The sequence below is a fragment of the Apaloderma vittatum genome, unplaced genomic scaffold, assembly GCF_000703405.1.
Source record: "Apaloderma vittatum isolate BGI_N311 unplaced genomic scaffold, ASM70340v1 scaffold1579, whole genome shotgun sequence".
Lineage (NCBI taxonomy): Eukaryota > Metazoa > Chordata > Aves > Trogoniformes > Trogonidae > Apaloderma > Apaloderma vittatum.
The window spans coordinates 2,298-24,110 of record NW_009734408.1 but is presented as its reverse complement, the minus strand read 5'-3'; the positions used below and the strand labels follow the sequence as shown (position 1 = coordinate 24,110).

At 36.5% G+C, this 21,813-nt stretch overlaps 1 protein-coding gene across 1 annotated transcript in view; it reads left to right on the top strand.

The window, feature by feature from the left end:
* The window catches only part of LOC104279063 (sodium channel protein type 1 subunit alpha-like), a 66,496-nt gene extending 45,579 nt beyond the window's left edge, over positions 1-20,917 (top strand). The window contains 6 exon segments of the mRNA XM_009876232.1: positions 8,526-8,807; positions 15,825-15,878; positions 16,211-16,348; positions 17,965-18,069; positions 18,378-18,648; positions 19,001-20,917. Of these exon segments, the coding sequence (XP_009874534.1) occupies positions 8,526-8,807; positions 15,825-15,878; positions 16,211-16,348; positions 17,965-18,069; positions 18,378-18,648; positions 19,001-20,169 (2,019 nt within the window). The 3' untranslated portion in view covers positions 20,170-20,917.
* The last annotated feature ends 896 nt before the right edge of the window (positions 20,918-21,813 follow it).

Here is a 21,813-nt window from a genome sequence, read left to right as displayed (position 1 = left end):
CTGTCTTCTGCAAGTTTCTCTTAAATATGGAGGAATACATTTTGTTGATCAAAAGATTATGCACTTTGAAGGACTTTTTTGAGGACTATGATCCTACTCACTACATTTGAGTTTTAAGGAAAGGCTATTAGAAATATTATGTCTCCTGTAATACTACTAAAAAAATTTGCAAACTTTGATGTAAGAAAACTCTCACAAACTACACAGGAAATACCTTAGTATTTTGAGATTTTGCTTAGATTGCAATTCTACGATTAGAAAGAGTTTCTTATATAGTTGAAATTGGTACAATTTTTGTACAGATTTTTTGTGTGTTGCATCTTGAAGAAAATCCTTACTTTTAGGATCAAAATTTAATGAAAATTGAACGAGGGAAATGATACAATTTACATTTTAATTAAAAGTGTTAAAGAACACATAAAGGTCTCTTACATTTCATTTATGCTACAGGAGGAACTAAAGGATGAGTTTTTTCACTGCATCTGCTGAAATTTAAAGATACTGCTCCCACAGCAAGTAATTATCCTGTTTTCATGCTCGTGTGTATTTACAGTATTTACCAGGTCCTGTCAAAAAAGTTGCAGCCATGTGATTATTGATTGGCAGAGAATTACTGAATTTCATCATACAGTATGTTAAATTATGTCTTTCCTTCTATGTTGTCTCCAAAGGTATTTTGTCATATACTTGATTTCTGAGGAGAAACAGAATCAAAGCTTCTCCAGGAACTCAGTATTTTGTTAAATCCAACAGCGTAGCTCGCTTTTAGTAGACTGTTAGGTGAAAAAATACTTCTGTTGCTGCTTTATCCGCATTAAATTTTCTTGTATAAGCTAGGACAGAACTAGAGAATCACCGGGGTTAGAAGGGATCTCCTGAGATCATCTAGTTGAACCTCCCTGCTAAGCAATACTAGCATTCCAAGATACGAACTCACCACCCAAGAGCACAAAATTTTTCTAGCCACCACCAAGTGTAATAAGAATTGCTGGGGTGTTCAGTGTTTGAGGAAGTATTTTCTTTCTTTGAAGATACAATTCACTACCGGAAGCATTCTTCAGTCAGCTGCCCAGGTACAGCAACAATTAAGGAGAAGTAGAAAAGACCACAGTAGACTTGCTAAGGGAGAGATTGTCTTTGCCTCCGAGATCTTCTATCTCTTGCTTCAACTTTATTTAATCTTTACTGTTAAGACTGAGATTTAGGAGTAGCACTTTGCCTGGTGCCTCTGATTCTTTCCCATCTGCCTGTCTTTGCATACTCTCAGTTAAATCAAAATTTTTCTCTACAGTTGTTGCTTTAAACGGTAGTTCTCTACTAATCTTCATCCTGTATTCCCAGTCTTAATTTTACTCAGAAATTGAAAACTTTGTCATAAATATTGCCATAAATACTGAACTTTTTTCAGTTGTTTTACACAAGGTGCTTCTCATGCCAGTTTTAACACTGACAAAATGCATTAATTTCTTTCATGACAAACTTTTGTGGTTTTATTTTTGATTTAGATAATATTCTAGTTTCAGTATGATAATTTACTTTTACCTACATTCTCTATGCTACTTTGTAGTGATCCTGAATTAAGGATAAGCGTTAGTTTGCTAGAATAATATTTCAGTTTTATTTTTTCCTTTGCTTCTAACTTTTAAAAACTTTTTTAAAATGTTATTTAATTCTGGCCTTACATAATCATAGGTCATTTAGTTAAGAAAAAATTTTATGTACGTACATGGCATTAAGGCAAATGGTGTAGCAAAGATGGCAATATTCTAGTTCTTTTACTATCCACTTACTAAAGGCAAAATCTCTAAGATACCTGTAATTCTGCTTGAAAGACAGAGAAATGACACAGCCAGACTCTTCTCAGATGTGCACATTGATAATAAGAAACAAAAGACACCAGCTGAGTTATGGGAAATCCTTATCTGATATAAGGGCAGGTTTGTGGAGGTTTGTGGGTTTTTCTTTTTTGAGGGTTTTTGGGTTTTTTCGTTTGTGTTTGTTTGGTTTTTTTACAGTGAGGTAAATGCTGGAACAGTGGAACAAAATGTGTAGGTTATAGTTCACCCATTCATACAAACATGGTGCACCACCCTGATTTCAGTTTGTGGGACGAAGTTCTGAGAGTTTCTCACAAGAAATCTATTAAGATAGAGAGGAGTAAAATTAATTGAAAATTACAAGTTTTGAATAAGTTTGAATTTTTATATTCACTGTAGTGCCTCCATAGAATCATATTTGGATCATGTTGAGTAGGTTGCACTTTGTTTCAGGGAAACATTTAATTCTCATCCTCTGTTGTCTCTACAGCCAGGTCACAGCTGATTAAGCACATGCAGCACGCTGCTTCCCAGTCCAATGAGAACATAGGTATTCTGAGCGTCTTGTTGAAGTGTGCACTGGCAAGTAAAAGAATTATGGCCACGTCTATCTCTCTCTTCTTCCTCTGCCCTTCATCTACCCCATTCTGTCCTATCCATACATGGCACCCCTCTTCCATCAAGCTCCACAGATACACTCAGACGAGTGTGGGGATGTTTCTCCTGTACTGCATCATCAGTTATCTTCCTGCATGGGCACCTCAAAACCTGACACTAAGCCTCCGCTGAGGATCAGTCTTAATGCCCTGCACTGGACAGTGTTTGGATTCTGTCTGCTGGCCCACAGGTGCCCCCCTTCCTTGTGAGGGGAACATTTCCAGCTGATGCAGCTTCTCTAATTTAAGCCCCATACTTAATTCTTCTGATCCTACTGACTTGTGCTGTGTTATGACTTGCAGAAGTGTCTCCTCTACCTGCAGAGAAAGGCAGTTTTCATCATCTGTTTTGCAGTACCAGGGGGAACAGCAAGCCATTGTTATAACATATTTTTATTATTTGGTCAGAACAAAGGGGCTGCCACAACCACTTCTGTCACAGCGAGCCCCGTGCCACCTTACCAACACTTGTAGGTTGCATGCAGGGAGGGACAACAGGAGTGACAATGATGCTTCCCGCATGACTTTGCAGAACAACTGGAGTGTGTACTATGCTACTGGTACAAGAGCATTACACTACATTACATATATACTATACCTTGAAAAAATCAGTGCTTACTGATAAATTATCTCAGTGATTTTTTCCTTTTTTTTTTTTTATTTTAGGAAAAGGAGTTGCTCCCAAGTGTTGTGTTTACAGAGTAAGAAAATATTACTTTGAATTTTCAGGCTTTGGGGAATTTTAAAACAGTAGAAATTCAGATTAAATCACTTCTGCCATTCAAGTGCCAGTCCCTTCAGCTTTATAACTTGTTCTAAATTCACTAGGATGAAAAGGGATTACACAGGGTTTGATTAGTAGATGGTAGGTGTTAGGTTTAAAAAGCAAAATAAAAAGTGCATGTCTGTGTATACTTATGTATAAATTATATTTGGAGTAAAGTATCAGCAAAAATCTTGATTTTAACAGCTGTAATTCACTCTTCACAAGTTCAAACACATCTTCTACCAATTAAAGACCTCTGCCTATGAGAAAGAATTAGGCCTAGTTTGTCAGAGACTGCTTCCTTATGGATAGCACGTGGCTGATGATGATCTCAGCGCTGTCACAAGATGAATACACCAGCCTGTTACCTGCTACCCGCCACCTGACCAGTCAGTTTGGTTTCAGCATCTTCTAGCCTCCCTTGTGTGACGTCCTCAGAGTCCTTCACTATGAGAACATGTTAAACTTAGATCACGTGTGTCACCTGAGCCTCCGTCCCTGTCCACTCATGGTGTACCCACCTGCTCTTTCCAGCATTCTTACCTCAGTGGTGGACCAAGAATCTAAACCAATGACTACTCGCACACTTCATCTTTCAGTGCAGATGCTCCCTCTGGCAGCTTTGTCTGAATCTGGGCTTTGGCCAGCTGAGCAGGGGAGATTCGTGGTCTTATGGCAGATGTTCTTACTCATACTTGTTCAAGACAAGGGAATACTCAGCTTTCCCTCAAATGCTGCCCGAGGCAGTGTCAGTGTTTCATCTGAGTCAGGAATGAAGTTTCCTGTTTCGCTCTAATGCAGCTTTTGCTGTTGTCAGTCTCCCTCTACATGCTGATGTCTCTGAACAACTGACTCTTCAATCTTTGTACCGCTAAGAGAGAGGTGAATGTTGTTTTCTTTACAAGCACCATCTGAAGCCTACAACTGCATGTCTATACAGATAGTCACTTAAAGAGGAAGAAACTATTAATTATTTTAGACATATGTATTCAAGCCCACAAATTGTTCCTTGGAGCTCCTGGAGGCTTTCTCCGGCTTGCCCAGCTCTCAAGGAATTGAGTACAGGAGGAACATGTCTTATGCAGGCAACAGTTAAATAACCTCTGTAGCCTCTGATGGACTCCTTCAAATGACTCCGGTATGAGATCTGGCATATTACATCTTTGGGAAACTTCCTGTTTAAGCCTAATATTATCATTTGACAAATTCCCAAGTGGAGTCAAATAAAGTATTTTGTCATTTTAAGTAGGAAAAATATTTCAGACATAATCCTATAATCTTCTTTCCATTCCTAAAATGGTAACTTCTTCCTCATTTGTACCAGGGACAGAGTTTGGAACTTCTTCACAGAAGCTGCAAAAGTTATGGAAAAAATGGCTGAGCACTACTAAAGATTGTTCCTGGTTTGTTTACAGATTTCAGGAGGCCCTGATATATCCATTAGTCAGGTTCAGCGTAGGAATTCCTGGAAAGCCCGTGGCTGCTGAGGTGCCAGAATCTATTGAAATTATTTTCCTGTAGGAATTTTAAATATTTATATCTCATTAGGTGTTTCAAATATGTGTCCCACAGCAAGAGTGAATCTAGGAAATCTTCCTCATATTCTACCCACACAGCAGAGATAAGCTGGTGTTTTGTAAAATCCTCATTGTATCCATATGCCCAGGCCTGGCAGCAAAACTCATGGGTTTTTTCAGTTCCATTTTGCAGTCTTCTTTGGACAATTGTCCAGAAAAAGATAAAAACACCAACAGCAAAAAAAACCACCCTGGACTACTAATTTGTATTGACATAATGTTATATCAGTCAGAAGAAAAGACAGACAATTAGCATTGCAGTAATTCTTTTATCTTACGTATGTATCTGATGATGGAAAATAAATGTTCTGAAAATGTAAACATGCAACACTGTGTGTAGGTATGAAGTACTGCTTTCTTCTAGAGGAGATGTGGTTTCCCATGATGATTTTTTTTCCTGGATGAATATCAACTGAGTTATAAACTAGTCTAGAGCCCATTTGTCTTTGTAGGTGTCAGGTGTTGCTTCTCACTTGCACTAACTGCTATTCCACCTACCTGAAGCTATGGGAAGGTGAACAAGCAGAATCCACTTGGGCTTTCACAGCTTGCTCACCAGAGTCAGCCTGACCAACGACATCCCAGCCTTGATGCAATGTAGGTAACTTAAAAAACAAGCAAACAACATAGTAAATATCTTTTTCCAATTTATTGGCATTATTTTCTGTATCAAGCAGAAACAGAAAATAGGCCCAAACGAGCAGCTCCTTTTAAAATAAAAAATGATTTAGAACTACACACATTTGATCTAGATTTGAAGAATCAGCAAAAATAAGAGCTGTAGTTGCTAACATTCTTTTAACCCACTACAGACTCTTTTAAACAAGATGAGATTGACATTTTTTTATTTGCTAAATTTTTAACTCATTAAAACCTGCTAATTGATCTCTTCACTTTTCAATTGGTTCTCACGTTTTCTGTCCATCTGCTGTAATGTATGTGTGTAGGTGTCGCGTATGTGTGTATGGGTGCTACCTTGGATATATATTATGTAAGTTAATGTCCTGGTTATCCTGATATTCCTTAGCTATTCCAAAAGCAAATATTTTTAAAAGTAAATGGAAAAACATTGATAAAACAATTGCCTCCAACTGTAGAAATCTCCAACTGAAGAAATTAAAAGACTTCTTCCTAAGGTGGACTTTACAGTCAGGCAAACATTTGACCAGCATGTGAAAATGCAGTTTTACATTATCAATATGATAGGGCAAAGACTCAACATCGGTGGGGGAAAAAAGAAAAATCAAAAATCAAACTTAAACAAAATGCAAACAGAAAACAACTTCTAAAAGTTTTAATTTTCTTTTCTTCTTTTCTTAAAAAACCTTCCAGGGGGACTGGATAGCTCAAGGGGTTGGTAATAGGATACAGAGCCTTTCACCTCTAGGTCACCAGTTCGCATCCAGGCCAGGTCAGTAGTGACCAAAAATTGTTACCATGTGATGGGTTTTCAGTGACCTATATGACATGAGTTGTTGGAACAGCTGTTGGAACAGTTGCTCGAAACTGTTCAGTTCTTATTCAAGAAGACGTAGCTGATCTTTTGTCAGTCTCAGTAGCAAGATTGCATTACCTGTTCATCTAAAGGTGCGAGAAACACTGATGGCATTATGTAGAAATCTTTCTTTCTGCAATTATTATCATTTCATAATTGTGACAATTACTGTAGCTGTTAGTAATCTGCTGCCTGTTCTGGATCTGTGCTGTGGTCCAACGGATCTCAGGGTTGTTACAAAGGTATCTGCCACAGGCACTCAATACAAAACCATTCTTCATGTGAGCACAGGTAACTTTAATTTATTTAAGTTGCAGGACTAAATCCCCATCTTTTTTTCTTGACATCTTTATTTTCAGCTTTTTCACCAAGATTAAACACAGGAATTCAGTCTCGATAACACAGTCAGAACATTTTTATGGGTAAAGAAAAAGAAAGACAAATATAATACAAGTACTAGCTGGCCTAGAATTTCAAAGCAGCAATAGCATAATACAGTGTCATAGATCAGGTCACATGTGGAATAAATTCCAGAATCATTGGATTCCTAATTTTTATGTGTCCTCAGTTCCATCAAGCTAAGCAGCAACAGACTTTTCTGCCCACTGGACAACAAAAAGCATTTCCACCACTCCTTTGAAAATGGTTTCTTATGTTCACAATATTACTGGGACCTTGTTATTTTTTTTAATGGCTAGCTTATGCATACACCACCTATATACTTCACATTTTCTGCAACAAAAATCTCAACAAGCAAGCGTGCTTCCTTTAATGTTATCACCAAAACCAGAAGCTGCCAAGAAAAGCTAAATTTAAAAATCATTGATTTATAAAAGATAATTCAGTTACACAAAGGTCCCAGTTCTACTGTCTAGCAATGAAGGAGGCCCTTAAAATGATCAGAAAATATGCCCTGGAAATAACATTTCTATCTAAGATTTCTAAACAGGTCCTAATTCCTGGCCATAACATTTGGGAGGAGGAGGGTGCTGAGTGACGAGTAACACAACCACAACACTCCGCTTCCAAAGGCCTTCAAGAGTCTATGAAATACAGGTAGTAAGACTGAGCAGCTCTGAGCTTGCTCAGAATTATTTTGGTAATGGGGAAGACCCCTCTGTGTTGCAGAAAGCAGGGAACTAAGATGGATTTAGCCACCCTAATACACCCCAAGTATCCGTGTCAAGCTTTTCTTGTCTTACTGCAGGAACTGCATTACTGAGAATCAGAGCCCTACTATATAATTTATTTTACCTTCCTGAGGTCCTAAAAATTTTACAGAAAAAGAAAGTAAAATTTAAAATAAAATGTAACTTGTAAATTAGATCTGTTATTGGCTACTTAAGGAGAGACGATTGCTCAGCTGTTAGCCAAACAATTATCAGAGAAGTTTTGATAGCTCTGACAGACACATGTGATTAATTACTATATATATCAGAAAAATACACTTTTTATCTACATAAGTAACTATTGACATCTTGCCTGCAAGGGGCTGAGAAGGCAACTGACCAAAAGTAATCTAAAATGCAAAATCAAAACCCCTAAGTATGTCCTTGATGTATGTCCTTCTTCAGATAAATGAAGGGTATTGCTGACTTAAACTCAATACATGAAACAATAAGACTGGAGCTTGAAATAAATTATGTTGATTCAAGTAGACATATTGCGAAACTGTCTTGCTTTTCTATACAAAGAAATTAATCTTTGTTATAATCTTGCATGGAACAATAAGGCAATAAAGATATGTATTTAATTCCTGCATAATCCTTTTAATGTAGAGTTTAGTTTCTAGATTCATGGCATTTGTGTTTTCAGCTTAAATTTCAAATCTACAGGTTGCCATTTTTCTTTAAACATTTTTAAGCTATAATTTGATGCATTTTTAGAGCTTTATTATGTCTGTATTTATATTTAACATATTTGTCTTTTTTATATCAAACACATTGGTTTCAGGCTTCATCTTACTATGACCAGATCGTCTCTTCTGTTCTTTTTTAAATTATTTTAATTTTCTCACTTATTTTCCTTTCATTACATGTACTAATATTAAGTATTTAAAAGAACAGTGCTACAGTTATTAATGTACTGTTTTAATACTTATAGTATTAGCTTCTGAACAAGCATTTTATAAGCATTGGTAAAACAGTATACAAAACTTTATTGCTGTAAATATTCTTACACTCTTTTCTTTTTCCCCCTGTATTTGTGTACTAGGTGGTTGTGAATGCCCTTTTAGGAGCAATTCCATCCATCATGAACGTGCTTCTCGTTTGTCTTATATTCTGGCTAATTTTCAGCATCATGGGAGTAAATCTGTTTGCTGGGAAGTTCTACTACTGTGTTAACACCACAACTGATGAAAGGTTTGAAGTCGACCAAATCAACAATTATAGTCAGTGCGAGGAACTCATAAAAAACAATCAAAGTGCCCGATGGAAAAACGTGAAAGTAAACTTTGATAATGTAGGATTTGGGTATCTTTCTTTACTTCAAGTAGTAAGTGATCACTCTTTATATACCTCTTACTGTTTATGTATAATAGTGAAAATCAAATCCAGCAACAAAGACAAAAAACATATTTACCTGATGATTTTTATCTGTGACCTAGAAATACCGCTGCACTGGTAACTGATTGCTCTTTCACAGTAAGTAGAGCCTACTAAGATGAATAAAGAGTTCTTAGGATATCTGATAGAACCAGTAATATTCCTCCTATTTATAGCTCTCTTAGTCTTCCATCTGCTTCTAACTTGTAAAAAGTTTCTGGAAGTACCTAGGAATGGTATTCAGCTCTCTGAATACTTCAGGTTTTACTATTGTTGAGTGACAAGAATCTGCATTGGTGTGATTAAGTCACAGAGAATTCAGGTAGGAAATCACCTCTCAATGTTGTGGCTGTCACCAGTGCAGACGTATGTGATCTAAGAAGCAATTTCTCATTTGGAAGAGAAGTAAGAAAAGAAAAATACCATTAGATACTATACCCTATGTAATATTTTCCCTGCTATTTCTCTACATAGGCACCTAGTGAAGTTTATTTAGCAAAAAAAATATGAGTGAAAAGAATTTAGAAAATATATGCAGAGAGATACTCTAAAGTTATGACGTCAATATCAAAAGTTGTGTCCTCACAACACTCTCTTTGTATTTTGGAGTAGCTGACAAATTGACAGCTTTAATTAAGAAAATACTGGACTCTAACCCAAGTTGCACATTCAGCAACCTCTATGGTTTTTTAAGGTTATTGTCTAATTCTGCAGATTTTTAGCTCTCATCTTTATAGTTTTTAACTAGGTTTCTAGCTGTTACATTGGCATAAGAAATCTCAATAACACATATCGTTAATATGATCCAGTGGTACCGACACAGTCCTGCAATGGTTCTGAGCATTGTGAGCTGCCTCTCCCAGCCAGTGTATCATCTCAACTGTGTGAGTGATAACTCTGGAAATTTAAATTTCACTATGATTAATTATTTACTTTACTGTCACATCAGGAAAGAGCAGAGAGAAACCAGCAGTATTAAAGAAAGAAACTACTGAATATGATTTGATTTTGATAACAGAATTGCATTGTAATAGAAGACTTTATATATTTCTTTTTTCTGTCTTATTTTTGAAATTCACTGGTCTAGAATTCCCTTTGGGGTTGGAGGGGCAGAAAGCTTTATGACGTGTTCAGGTGAAAAAGTACATCAACAAAACTCCTTCTAGGTGGTCTGCAACTCTTCTTCCAGTAGAAACCTACTCCATTCTGGGACAGGGATAACACCAGGTACATTTTTTCCTGGCTTTGTGTCCACAGTCCCACTCCTCAGCTGCTTGCCGTCAAATATATTTCAGTGTCCCAGCTAGGCATAGCTTATTCCATCTTCTCTTCGTTGAAAAGCAACAAATATTTCTTTAATGCAGACTTAGCTTCTTAAATTATTGGATTGTTCTAGAAGCAAATTGGAAGAATTTGGCCAATTTTTCCCATGCTTCCAAAGACAAAAATAATCTAGGCATGCCACAGATGACCTAGCTCTTGTGGGAGGAAAAGACGCTTGTTTTTGCAGTATCCACAATATAGAGATTTTCCATCCTAACGATGGATTTTCTTCTGAGTAGAATGTCAGTAACAACACCGCTTACTTTTTCTATATTACTAAAATGCTTGTAATAGCATGAAGAGAATTTTTGTTTGACACACCAGAAAAAACAGAGCACTTCTGTCACTGCACAAAACCGACACTTGGCTTTGCATCTCTTAAGGTTTGGTAAATAATCACTAGTACTAATTTTGCAGTTACAAAATGCTAAGAGCCCTAGGGCAGAGAAAGCAAAATATCAGCTTGATTTTCAATTAATGCTTTAAAATGTGCCGAATCTAGGTCGTTTCCATCTTCAAGAACAGAAGAGGGGGCACAATTCATAACTGTTTGTTATGCTTGATTAGTTTCTCAATCAAAGAAGACATAAGGCGATTTTCTAATTTTTGTTCTATAAAGTACTTTGGATGAAAATCTAGAACAGGATTCTAAAACCACCGTGTTCAGAAGAAACATGAGAAGTGAATATGTCATAATCCTAAATTCCCTACCCTTTCTAATCAGGTTGTGGAAATAGTAAAGATGAGTAAATACTAAGGTATTACTCAATTAGAAGTATCCATTACTATGTCAGAAACAAAGATAAAGCTATTGAAACCTGAGTATTTGGCCCAAAATAAGGTATTAAGCCTGAAAAAAATTATTAAAAGTCATAGTTGCAAGTGGATATACTTTCTGTGCATCCAATGTGAATATTAATGACCTTTTTAAAACATAACGATCAGATGAATAGTCCGCTGAAGCTATTTGGTTGTCCACCTTAACAACCTCGGGGCCAGACTTTTGTTTAAGTTCCGATAGATCTGGAAAAAAACCAAAACCCACACAGAGTGGTCAATGTCATTTTTCTAATGACAAAATCGATGATAAGTATCAGTGTATGAATTACTGATACAAGGTCCCTTTTTCAGGAAGCTAGAAACTACAGAAATGTGCCTCTTACAATCCAGTATTAATTTCATTCTCCATTCTACCCTGTGACTCGTGCCCTTTCAGCCAGTCAAAGAATAATATTGTAAATCCCTTCAGCTTTTCTGGGTTATAGATAATATAGCAGAAATCTTTCTTTTCTGTATCACTGAGGTTTTCTATCTGGAGTCAGTACCACTGGAAGTAGTACCATTTTCATGCAAAAAAAAAAAAATCCAAATGAAGAGAAGCCAAAAGAACTCTAAACCCTGTCACTGAAGACTTTATTATTCTGGGAAAGACAAAAATGGGACCTGAGAACAATTTTTGATCTGAATCATTAAAAGCTTTTTCTGGTATTATATGGGTCTGTTAATCACAGAAGAAAAATATCCTCATTTTTAAGAGCAATATAGAAAAGAAACATAGATATTTCACACAGAGATACTCAAAAAGAAGTGGGATAGTTTTAGAAAGAAACAATCTATGGTCAAAAAATAAAGACTGGAAATGTGTGGCAGTGGCATTTTAAGCAAAAAGAACTCCGTTACAAGCTTTTTCTTGAGTTTCCTTGGCAGTGACGGTAAATGAATTTCTGGAATGAGGGACCTAAGAAAAGAACATAAGCTGATTTTTGGTTTTCATATTGTATTATTTTTCTTTTGGGGAGTGCCCCAAAATGCAGGCTAACAATATGTGCCATTGATATAACCATGTTTTATAGACTTTGTTGACCAGAGACTATTTTCCAAAATATATAATTTGGAATGTAAATATTCATGCCATCTATCATATAAGTACACATTCTCTCCATAAAAATTTTTTTTCTTCTATGATGCAGCGTAGCTCATGTTGGTCTGTGTGGATCTGCAAACTTCTTTTTTTTCATGTCTTGGTCTGAACTTCTTTGAGTATTTCTCTGTCCCTAAAGAAAAGCATTAAAGCAGAGACAGATCTGCTGGAGAAATTCCTTTCACACTTTTCAGGCATCAATGAGTGAAGAGGAAGAGGTTGGTGTACACAAAGAGATGTGGCTTCTGCCCTGATAATTTTATGGCCTTATGCCTTTTTAACCTGAACCTAGTGTTGGGATTCTTTGGTAAGTAAATCTTCTGGAGGCTGCTTTTGTCCTGCTGGGAAACCAGTGGGTCTCAAAGCACAATGTTGTATAATTCTGCTGTTACTAATACAAAGAAGAAAACACATCTTGTTAAATGTAGGATAAAAAGAAACAGAAGCTGAATTCTAGGGCTGTAAGATTAGGATGGCTGATGGTTGATTGTGGTAAAGAAACGGAGTGGTGAAACTCCACACTAGTTACAAGTCCATTAGAAATTATTCATCAGGGAAAAAAGATCTATGTACTTTTAACAGTTCCTGGGGAATTTTTGCCTGGTTGTTTTTCTGACTACATTTGAATCTGCATTTGAATATATGTTTTTCAAATTATCTTGGGGGAAAAAAAAATTGGAACAGATGCTGATTTTTATTTACGCCGCTCTAATCTCTGAAACCAATGAATTACTCTCGTTTAGTGTCACTGAGAATATACAATGTATTTTTATATTTAAATATACAAAGAGGAAGCTAAGAATTTGATTTCTTAGTCATATTTCATTGTTAATTTCTATTTGGTATGCACAAATGCCCAAATAATACCTTATTTTTGTTAAAGAAAATGTGTTGCAGATAAATATAAGCCTAATATAAGCAGGCCTAACTTTCTACTGAGTGCAGTGGAAATAGTACTCTTTCACTAAACGTGATGCCTTGACACTGAACATCCAGTTCCACTATTTGCTATTGTTCAGGTAACATATTTAAAAATTGCAAGTTCTCCTGCTTAACTTATGCTTCTGCTTTGGGGATTAAGTATCCATTTTCTCACAGCTAAGTTCTCAACTAGTGGAAATTATTTTGCATAACGGTGATTATATCCCCTGATTCTTACTGATTTTCTGGAGAGATTTAGAATAAAACAAATAATATGATGAGGGAGCATATTTTGTTACTAAAATTACTTGATTTTAATTAGGTTTGAGGATTTTTTTCTTCATTACTTCAATGATGGTAGTGTCATGGTTTTGTGAAACTGTGGAAAATACACTTTTACTTTAGTTATTTTAAACTGCAAGATAGTAATATGTTATGTTCATATTTTTCCACTTCCACTCGCTTTTCAAGTTGATTTTTTTAATAATAATAACAATAATAAACATACAACAGCTCAATTCTTCAGCTCTTTTTCCCAGGGCTATCTGAAAGGTACTGTCTTTTCATAATGGAGTACATTATCGATGGTGGTGAAGCTTAATATTTTAAAATTAGCTTATTTTTTTGTTGTTGTTCATTCCAGTTATTTTAAGCTACACCAGTAAATTTACAAAAACCAATAATTTTACTTTGCCTGGAGTAATATGCAAGGATCATCACGTGTCTGAATGTGAGGCAACAGCACACACTTTGCAGAAGAGCCCCTCCATCATTTGCATCAACCTTATGATGCAAAAATATACCCATTATTTGCATTTAGTGTTTCAGGTTGAAGTGCTGATTTCAACCTAAGTTATGACATTCCAAAAAAATGCAAATAATCTACCAAGACAGAAAGAAAAGTAGCATCTGTAAGTCACGAATTAACCATCCTGCCCTATTTAGATCTTCTAAGACTAAAAAAAATTGCTTCAGTTTTGGTTAGCATTTCAAGAGAAGAACTAGTGGAAGAGAGCTCGGAGGAAAATAATGAAAATGATCGGAGTTCTGGAAAACAAGACTTACATGGGAACATTGAAGGAACAGTGATCGCAGCCTGAAGAAGAAAGGCAGCAGTAATCAATGCGTTTGGAAATAAGTAAAGGATGCTGCACAAAGGATGATTAGTACGCTGTTCTCCAGATATGTAATGATCATGCAGATGAGAGTCTTAAATGCCAACAGAAGGATTTAGATATTAGGAAACAATAAAGCCAATTGCCAGAATAAGTAGTTTTTATGAGATTGTGGGGTGTCTGTCATTAAAAGTCTTTGAGAACAGGTTCCACATATGTTAGGAATTACATAAATAAAGCTGATTCTACCTCTCCTAATCCCCTGCAGTCCAAATATTCCACAAGGATTTTAAATTCTTCAGCTGAAACTTCTACTTGGTTCAGATTTATTGTTGATTTATTGGCCCTCTAACTACACTTTGATTTCACCATCATACTGTCAGTTGCCTGAACTTCCTATTTTCTGTGTTGGCTTCAGGATGTGAAAGTTGTTGCAATACTGGATTTGCATCTTGGGATAATCAGGCTTTTTGATACAGCATTCCACTGGATCAAAAGTGCAAGGGACCACTTTTGCTTTAAGAAAAGATTTCCTTCTTAGTTTAATTTCACTTCAGGATGATGCCAGCTGCTCTGTATGCTGCATAAGCAAAGCTTTTCTGAAATCTCCACTAGAAATGAAGCCTGAAGATGATGGAAATACAGCAGTAACCGTGGATGAAGAGCATTCCATTCCCGACTTCTTTCTGCAACTAGCCTCTAGGCATACGAAGGAACCAATGATATCCACCAAAATTATAATAAGGACTAAATGACAGAGAAAGATCTCAGTTCTTTGTTTTATTCTGGCCACAATGGGATTAAAACCTGAGTGACTTCTACTTGGAGATGCTGACGAGTCAAAAGAGAACTAAATGCTACAACAGAGAAAATGAATTTCTGTTTTGAACGCTCAGATGGAGCAATCTACACCTCACCGTCAAATATAAAAATGTACAGATCCTAGGCAGAGGGAATAGCTATAGAAGTAATTAAGTGCTGTCACCTATGAGGCATATTAAGTCTTCAATGCACATAAAACACATCTTCTTCTTATCAGTTCATCTCAGAACATATCAGAGAGATCTAACCTATGTAAAACACAACACATTTAAAGTGAAGACAGAATTACTAAATCAGGTAAAGTCATTCAAAGCAGAGAAAAAAATAAAATTCTCTTTGATAGGAGACTACTTTTTCTGAGCTGGTAAAATTTTTTATTCCCTTTGCTTGCCACCTTTCTGACTGATTTGAGGAGGGACTAAACACCAGTCTTCACCGCTGGCAACGTAAGGCTGTTTCTCAGCTCTACGCAGCCTTTGCAGCTGATGTGATCCGATGAACATTTTGTCCACTAAACTGATACTGCATTCTATCATTTGCGATAATTAATTAGAAGTAAGTTAATTATGCTTACTGCTTAAAATGCTCATACTCATTTTGTCCACTAAACTGATACTGCATTCTATCATTTGTGATAATTAATTAGAAGTTAATTATGCTTACTACTTAAAATGTTCATATTGAGACAAAAGCAGGGGATACACAGCAGTGTATCTGATGAGCAGCTGTGAAGAAAGTCAAGAGACAAAAATATCTAGAAATCTTATGTTGTGCTAATTATTCCTGGTGCTGTACTCAGTTGCTGGAAATAATTATATGAATTGTCCACAAGCTCTGTGCTTAAACAGGTGTGTACTGTTTACAGGCTACATTTAAAGGCTGGATGGATATTATGTATGCAGCCATTGACTCAAGAGACGTAAGTACTGCAAATATATTAAATTATCTTTTTTCTTGAGGTCTGTGTATCAACAAGTGTGTATATATCTTCCAAAAGCTACTAATATCTATGCAATAGAATTAAACAAAATTAAATTATCTGAGATTCTGCTGTAATAAATTGTGGAAAACTAAATGCAAACTGCCAGATGCTGCCAGTTATAGGTGGAATGGACAAAATACATTGATATAAGTGACAGGTGTGTTGTCCAAACACAAAATATTAAGGATGTTTTGCCTGAGGTTGCTGCTGGTTCAGTTGGAATTTTCATATGAAATCTTAGGAATAATATTTCACTTTTTTTTCCTTAGGTATTACAGCAACCCAAGTATGAAGATAACCTGTACATGTATTTGTATTTTGTCATCTTTATCATATTTGGGTCTTTTTTCACCCTGAACCTGTTCATTGGTGTCATTATTGATAACTTCAATCAGCAAAAAAAGAAGATAAGTATTTTTTCATTTCTCTCTAAAGATATTCTAAAATATTGCATTATTGCAGGTGCATGATATATGGTATATAAATCCAAGGTTTTTTTGAAATTGGAAAAACTGAAGTGTATTAGGATATAAAATCTTCCCAAGGTGTAGTATGCATTAACATCACAGGATTCTACACTGTAGTGACTAGGACTGTTTTCAATGTCGAGTTTATTCTTCCTAAAGTCATCTGCTTTTTCATGCCTAAACTTCATGAAATCGTCTTCCACGATCAAACCCCTGATTTAGGCATCTACATTAAAGCACTCGTATTTTTTTTATATTTTTTTTCTTCTTAATTTGTAGTGTTTCTATCAGCACACAAAATATAGTTACTTGATTATGAAAATGAAGAATTATTTCATCACACTGCTACACATACAGTTTTAATGATTCCAGCTATTCCAGTTCTATTTTGTGGCACTGAGTGATCTGAAACTATACAGAACAGGGTTTTTTTATTGTTTCACAGTGCACATATATATAATCTCACTAGTATAGATGGTTTGAGTATCAGATGCTCATCAGCTGTGAATTACTAGTTTAATTTTACTGTACTGGACTTAATCACTTTCTTCGGGTTTATGTCACTAATGAGAGATACCACATAAGCTTTTTCGAAGTTGTACCTGCTGGAGGCCTACAGGTGTATGGTTAGGGAGCCTGTCCAGTGTATGGTACGTGCATTCCCATGTCTTCAAGCTTCCCAAACACTCCTCCTCAAAAGGCCTGCATCGTGGGGTTCATAGACATTCCTGGTATTAGATGTCTGCAAGAATCTTTTATCCAGGAAAAATTTACTTCAAGACCGATGAGGAGTCTAATGGGTTTTCATTCAAGCTATCTCTACAAGAAAGTTACTATGGGCAGCAGATTTTGGTTGGGTTGCCAAGACAGACCCATAATTCTCTGTCTTCACTGGCCAGTTGTGGCTTTTACTAATCCAATCTCCACTGAACATGGAAGCTAATCAAGACGTAAAAGAGAGCATTGTCCTGTTAACAGTAGCAAGAGTGCTTCAATCTTCAGCTCAGTTTCTCCAGAGCCTGATAATTTATCTTCTCTGAGTCCCGATGCTAACGTTTCCACTGCTAGAGATACTTAAAGAACTAACACATTCATCTACTACAAATTTGACTTTGCTGCCTTTGTTTCACTAAAATTGCTTTTCAGAAGTGACAGTACTGAGCAGCTCAGACTATTTGAGCTTATCTCAGATATTTACTGTATCTATTCCTATAAAAGAGGCCCTAAAAAGGATTTCTTGGAGTTCAAGGAAAAATAACTGTAGAAAAATCATAGAATCACAGAATGGCCTAGGCTGGAAGGGACCTTAGAGATCATTTAATCCAACCTCCATGCCGCATACTCTTTTTTTTGAGATGCAGTACTGGATGCCCAGACAACTTCTGGACTAAATGCGTAGAGAGCAGACAGCTGCATTTGATAACTAAAACATTTTTCCCAATTTGATCTTCTTGGTTTTCACGAAATAAATAAATAAATAACTATTTTTTCTTTATGAGTTTTTTCAATGCTGCATATAAATGTGATTATAACCAGTTTTTATTTCATGTTTTTACTTTGGAGGTCAAGACATATTTATGACAGAAGAGCAGAAGAAATACTACAATGCAATGAAAAAGCTGGGATCCAAAAAACCACAAAAACCTATACCAAGACCAGGGGTAATATTATTTATATACATCAGACTAACAGCTATTTTCAAATAGGGCAGTGTTTATTGAGATATGGAGAGCAGAAATATGCCTGTGTGAAAATTATCATTAACTACTGTATGAGCAAAAATGGAACCATTTTATGTATGAATATACAGAAACTAAGGTGTGGTATTCACTTTAATTTGGTTGCTCTTAAGATCACTCGTAACATTTTTCTTGAAGTCTGATAGGTCTTACTGCATGTATTTTTCTACTTAACAGGAAAAGAAAAACAATTACAGTTTCTATTGGATTTTTTTTTCTTTCCTCCTCAGAACAAATTCCAAGGCATGGTCTTTGATTTTGTGACACAGCAAGTATTTGACATCAGCATCATGATTCTTATATGTCTTAATATGGTTACCATGATGGTAGAAACTGATGACCAGAGTGAAGAAATGGAAAATATATTATACTGGATAAACCTGGTGTTCATTGTCTTATTCACTGGAGAATGTGTCCTGAAGTTAATTTCGCTTCGCCATTACTATTTCACTATAGGCTGGAACATTTTTGATTTTGTAGTTGTCATTCTCTCAATAGTAGGTAAGACTTCTTTATTAAACTCAAAAGAGGGTAAAATTAATATTAGGTGAACTTTTATTGAAATATAGCTCTTGGCTGGCTTTTTGCTGTTGCAAGGTTCACAAATAAGTCATGCAGCTTTTCTTTTTATCTAGTAATTTACCCAATCCAGCCATCAAAACTGTTATAATCATTAAACATATATTGCACATGCAAATATTAAGTATAACTGGTATAACAGAAATTACGCAAGTGGAATCTACAGGATATCTTTCATTGCTATACAGAACCACCAATTCTGACACTATTTGTCTAAGTTTCTACTCTTAGGTTAAGTGGTTATGTATCTTTGTGTTATTTTTTTCTGTTGTAGGTATGTTCTTAGCTGAGATGATTGAGAAATATTTTGTGTCACCCACGCTATTCAGAGTCATCCGACTTGCCAGGATCGGTCGAATCCTGCGCCTCATTAAAGGCGCCAAGGGAATCCGCACTCTCCTTTTTGCTCTGATGATGTCTCTCCCTGCTTTGTTCAACATCGGTCTGCTGCTGTTCCTGGTCATGTTCATCTACGCCATATTTGGCATGTCCAACTTTGCCTACGTTAAGAGGGAAGCTGGTATAGACGACATGTTCAACTTTGAAACGTTTGGCAACAGCATGATCTGCCTGTTTCAAATCACCACGTCTGCCGGCTGGGATGGTTTGCTCGCCCCGATTCTTAACAGTGGGGAGCCAGACTGTGACCCCCATAAAGCTCATCCGGGCAGCTCCGTGAAAGGCGACTGCGGCAACCCCTCCGTTGGGATTTTCTTCTTTGTCAGCTACATTATCATATCCTTCCTGGTAGTGGTGAACATGTACATCGCCGTGATTTTGGAGAACTTTGGTGTTGCTACTGAAGAAAGCGCTGAACCCTTGAGCGAGGATGACTTTGAGATGTTCTATGAAGTCTGGGAGAAGTTTGATCCCGATGCAACACAATTCATGGAATTTGAGAAATTGTCTGATTTTGCAGCAGCACTTGAGCCTCCCCTTCATCTGCCCAAACCAAACAAAGTCCAGCTTATTGCGATGGACCTGCCCATGGTCAGCGGCGACAGAATTCACTGCCTTGATATCTTGTTCGCTTTCACGAAGCGTGTTTTGGGGGCGAGTGGGGAGAAGGATGCCCTCAGAATACAGATGGAAGACCGGTTTATGGCATCCAACCCTTCAAAAGCTTCCTATGAACCAATTACAACCACATTAAAACGAAAACAGGAGGAAGTATCTGCTGTCATTATTCAACGGGCTTTCAGACGTCATCTTTTAAAACGAACAGTAAAACAAGCTTCCTTTATCTATAACAAAAATAAAACTGAAGGAGGTGCTGGTCAGGGTTTGAAAGATGAAATCCTTATTGACAAGTTAAATGAAAACTCTTTTACAGAGAAAACCGATATAACCGCATCAACAGCAGTCTGTCCACCTTCTTACGATCGTGTAACAAGGCAAGTCAAAGAAAAGCATGAAAAGGAAGATAAAGATGTTCAGAAATAAAAGCAAATAGCAAGCAAAATCGCCTATGTGCAAAATAGTTCGTAGCCTGTAAGGATCATGTGTTTGTGTCAACAGGACTCCTGCTGGAGGTCTATGCCAAACTGACAATTTTTACAAATCTACTGTACATTAAAGGTCAGTGCCTATTAAAAGACAGTGACCCCTCGTCAGTGACTGTGACTGTGGTGTGGGGAAACGAGCTTGACAAGAGGTTACTGTTCTCACTACCAGCTGACACTGCTGAAGAGAGAAAAAATGGCTACTCAGACTGTAGGGACCAGTTAAAGGGGTGTGAACCAAGGATTTGTGTTTAGCATCAAACAATACGGTAACTGTATCCACTGTTTGCATTTCAACTGCCACATACGTCATATTTTTACAAAATCTGTGTTGGTGGAGTCATCTTATTTTTATTCATATGTTGTTTATTATATGTGACTATTTTTGTAAACGGGGCTTCTGTTGGGGAAGGGGATTAAGTACACCTGAATTCATGGGTACAAGGGCCAGGAGTTCTATTACACGACTAATATACACACAGAAATGATTTGCATGAAGGCATGCTGCACTTATAGATCATGCATGAAAATAACATTAAGTCACAAAGAACACCAGATTTTTTTAGCGCGGTGTTTCTGGAAAGGCATAACAGATTTTGAGGTGCTTAATTAATGTATTCACGTTGTATCATGTCCAAACAAGTCTTGGTATGCCTGTAAAGTCCCCTATAACTCACAAGAACAGTAGAGACGGATTATTTTTTGCACAGCCAATTAAGTTTCAGAAAGCGCAAACTTCTTCCTAGGTCTGGCGCCACAGATTTTGTCTTTGTCAGATGTCTTTCTGCATACAAATACTAAACGAATCTGCCTCAGCCCTCCAAACTGATCCAAAAGAGCCCTTTATAAAGTTGTTCTGCTTAATCCCGCAGTATTGTTTAGCCATCTTCAGCTCTCAGTAAGGTTGATGTTGTTGTACATGTTGATGAAAAGCCCTCTGCGATGTAAATAGTAATTTTTAACCTGTGGTGCATGTTTGAGCAAACAGATAATGACCTTAGCACATTTATTGCATCAAATATGTACCACAATAAGTGTAGTGTGCAAGTGTTCAACAGGTAAAATTATGTATTATCTACCATTATAGATAGTTTGGATGCTATCGATGCATGTTTCTATTGGCTATGTCGCTGTTCCTTTGACTGTCCAGGATTCTGAAATACGGGAAGCCATACATCAGAGCTAAACGAAATAAACTACTCAACAAGACCTCATTCTTCCATGCCATTAAGCAATATTTTGCAGCTATTTAGGAGCTTGTTTGTTTTACATTTTTGAATTTTCAGTGAAAAGCATATAGTGTATATCCAAACTGTACAGACATGTTGAAAACTACTAAACCTGTTGAAAATAATGTTAGAATTTTATAAGCAAATATAAATACTGTAAAAATCATTTTATTTTATTTTTCAGCATTCTGTACATATAACAAGAACTGAATTTTATCTTCAGGTTGATGTCACACCATTTTTGTTACTTTCTGTCCATAGCCCTTTTTCACAGAAGAACTCCAGAGGAGAAGTCTAACTAAGAGGATGGATAGCTGTAGGCTCTTGTTTTTTAGAAAATTTGCAAACATGTCAAT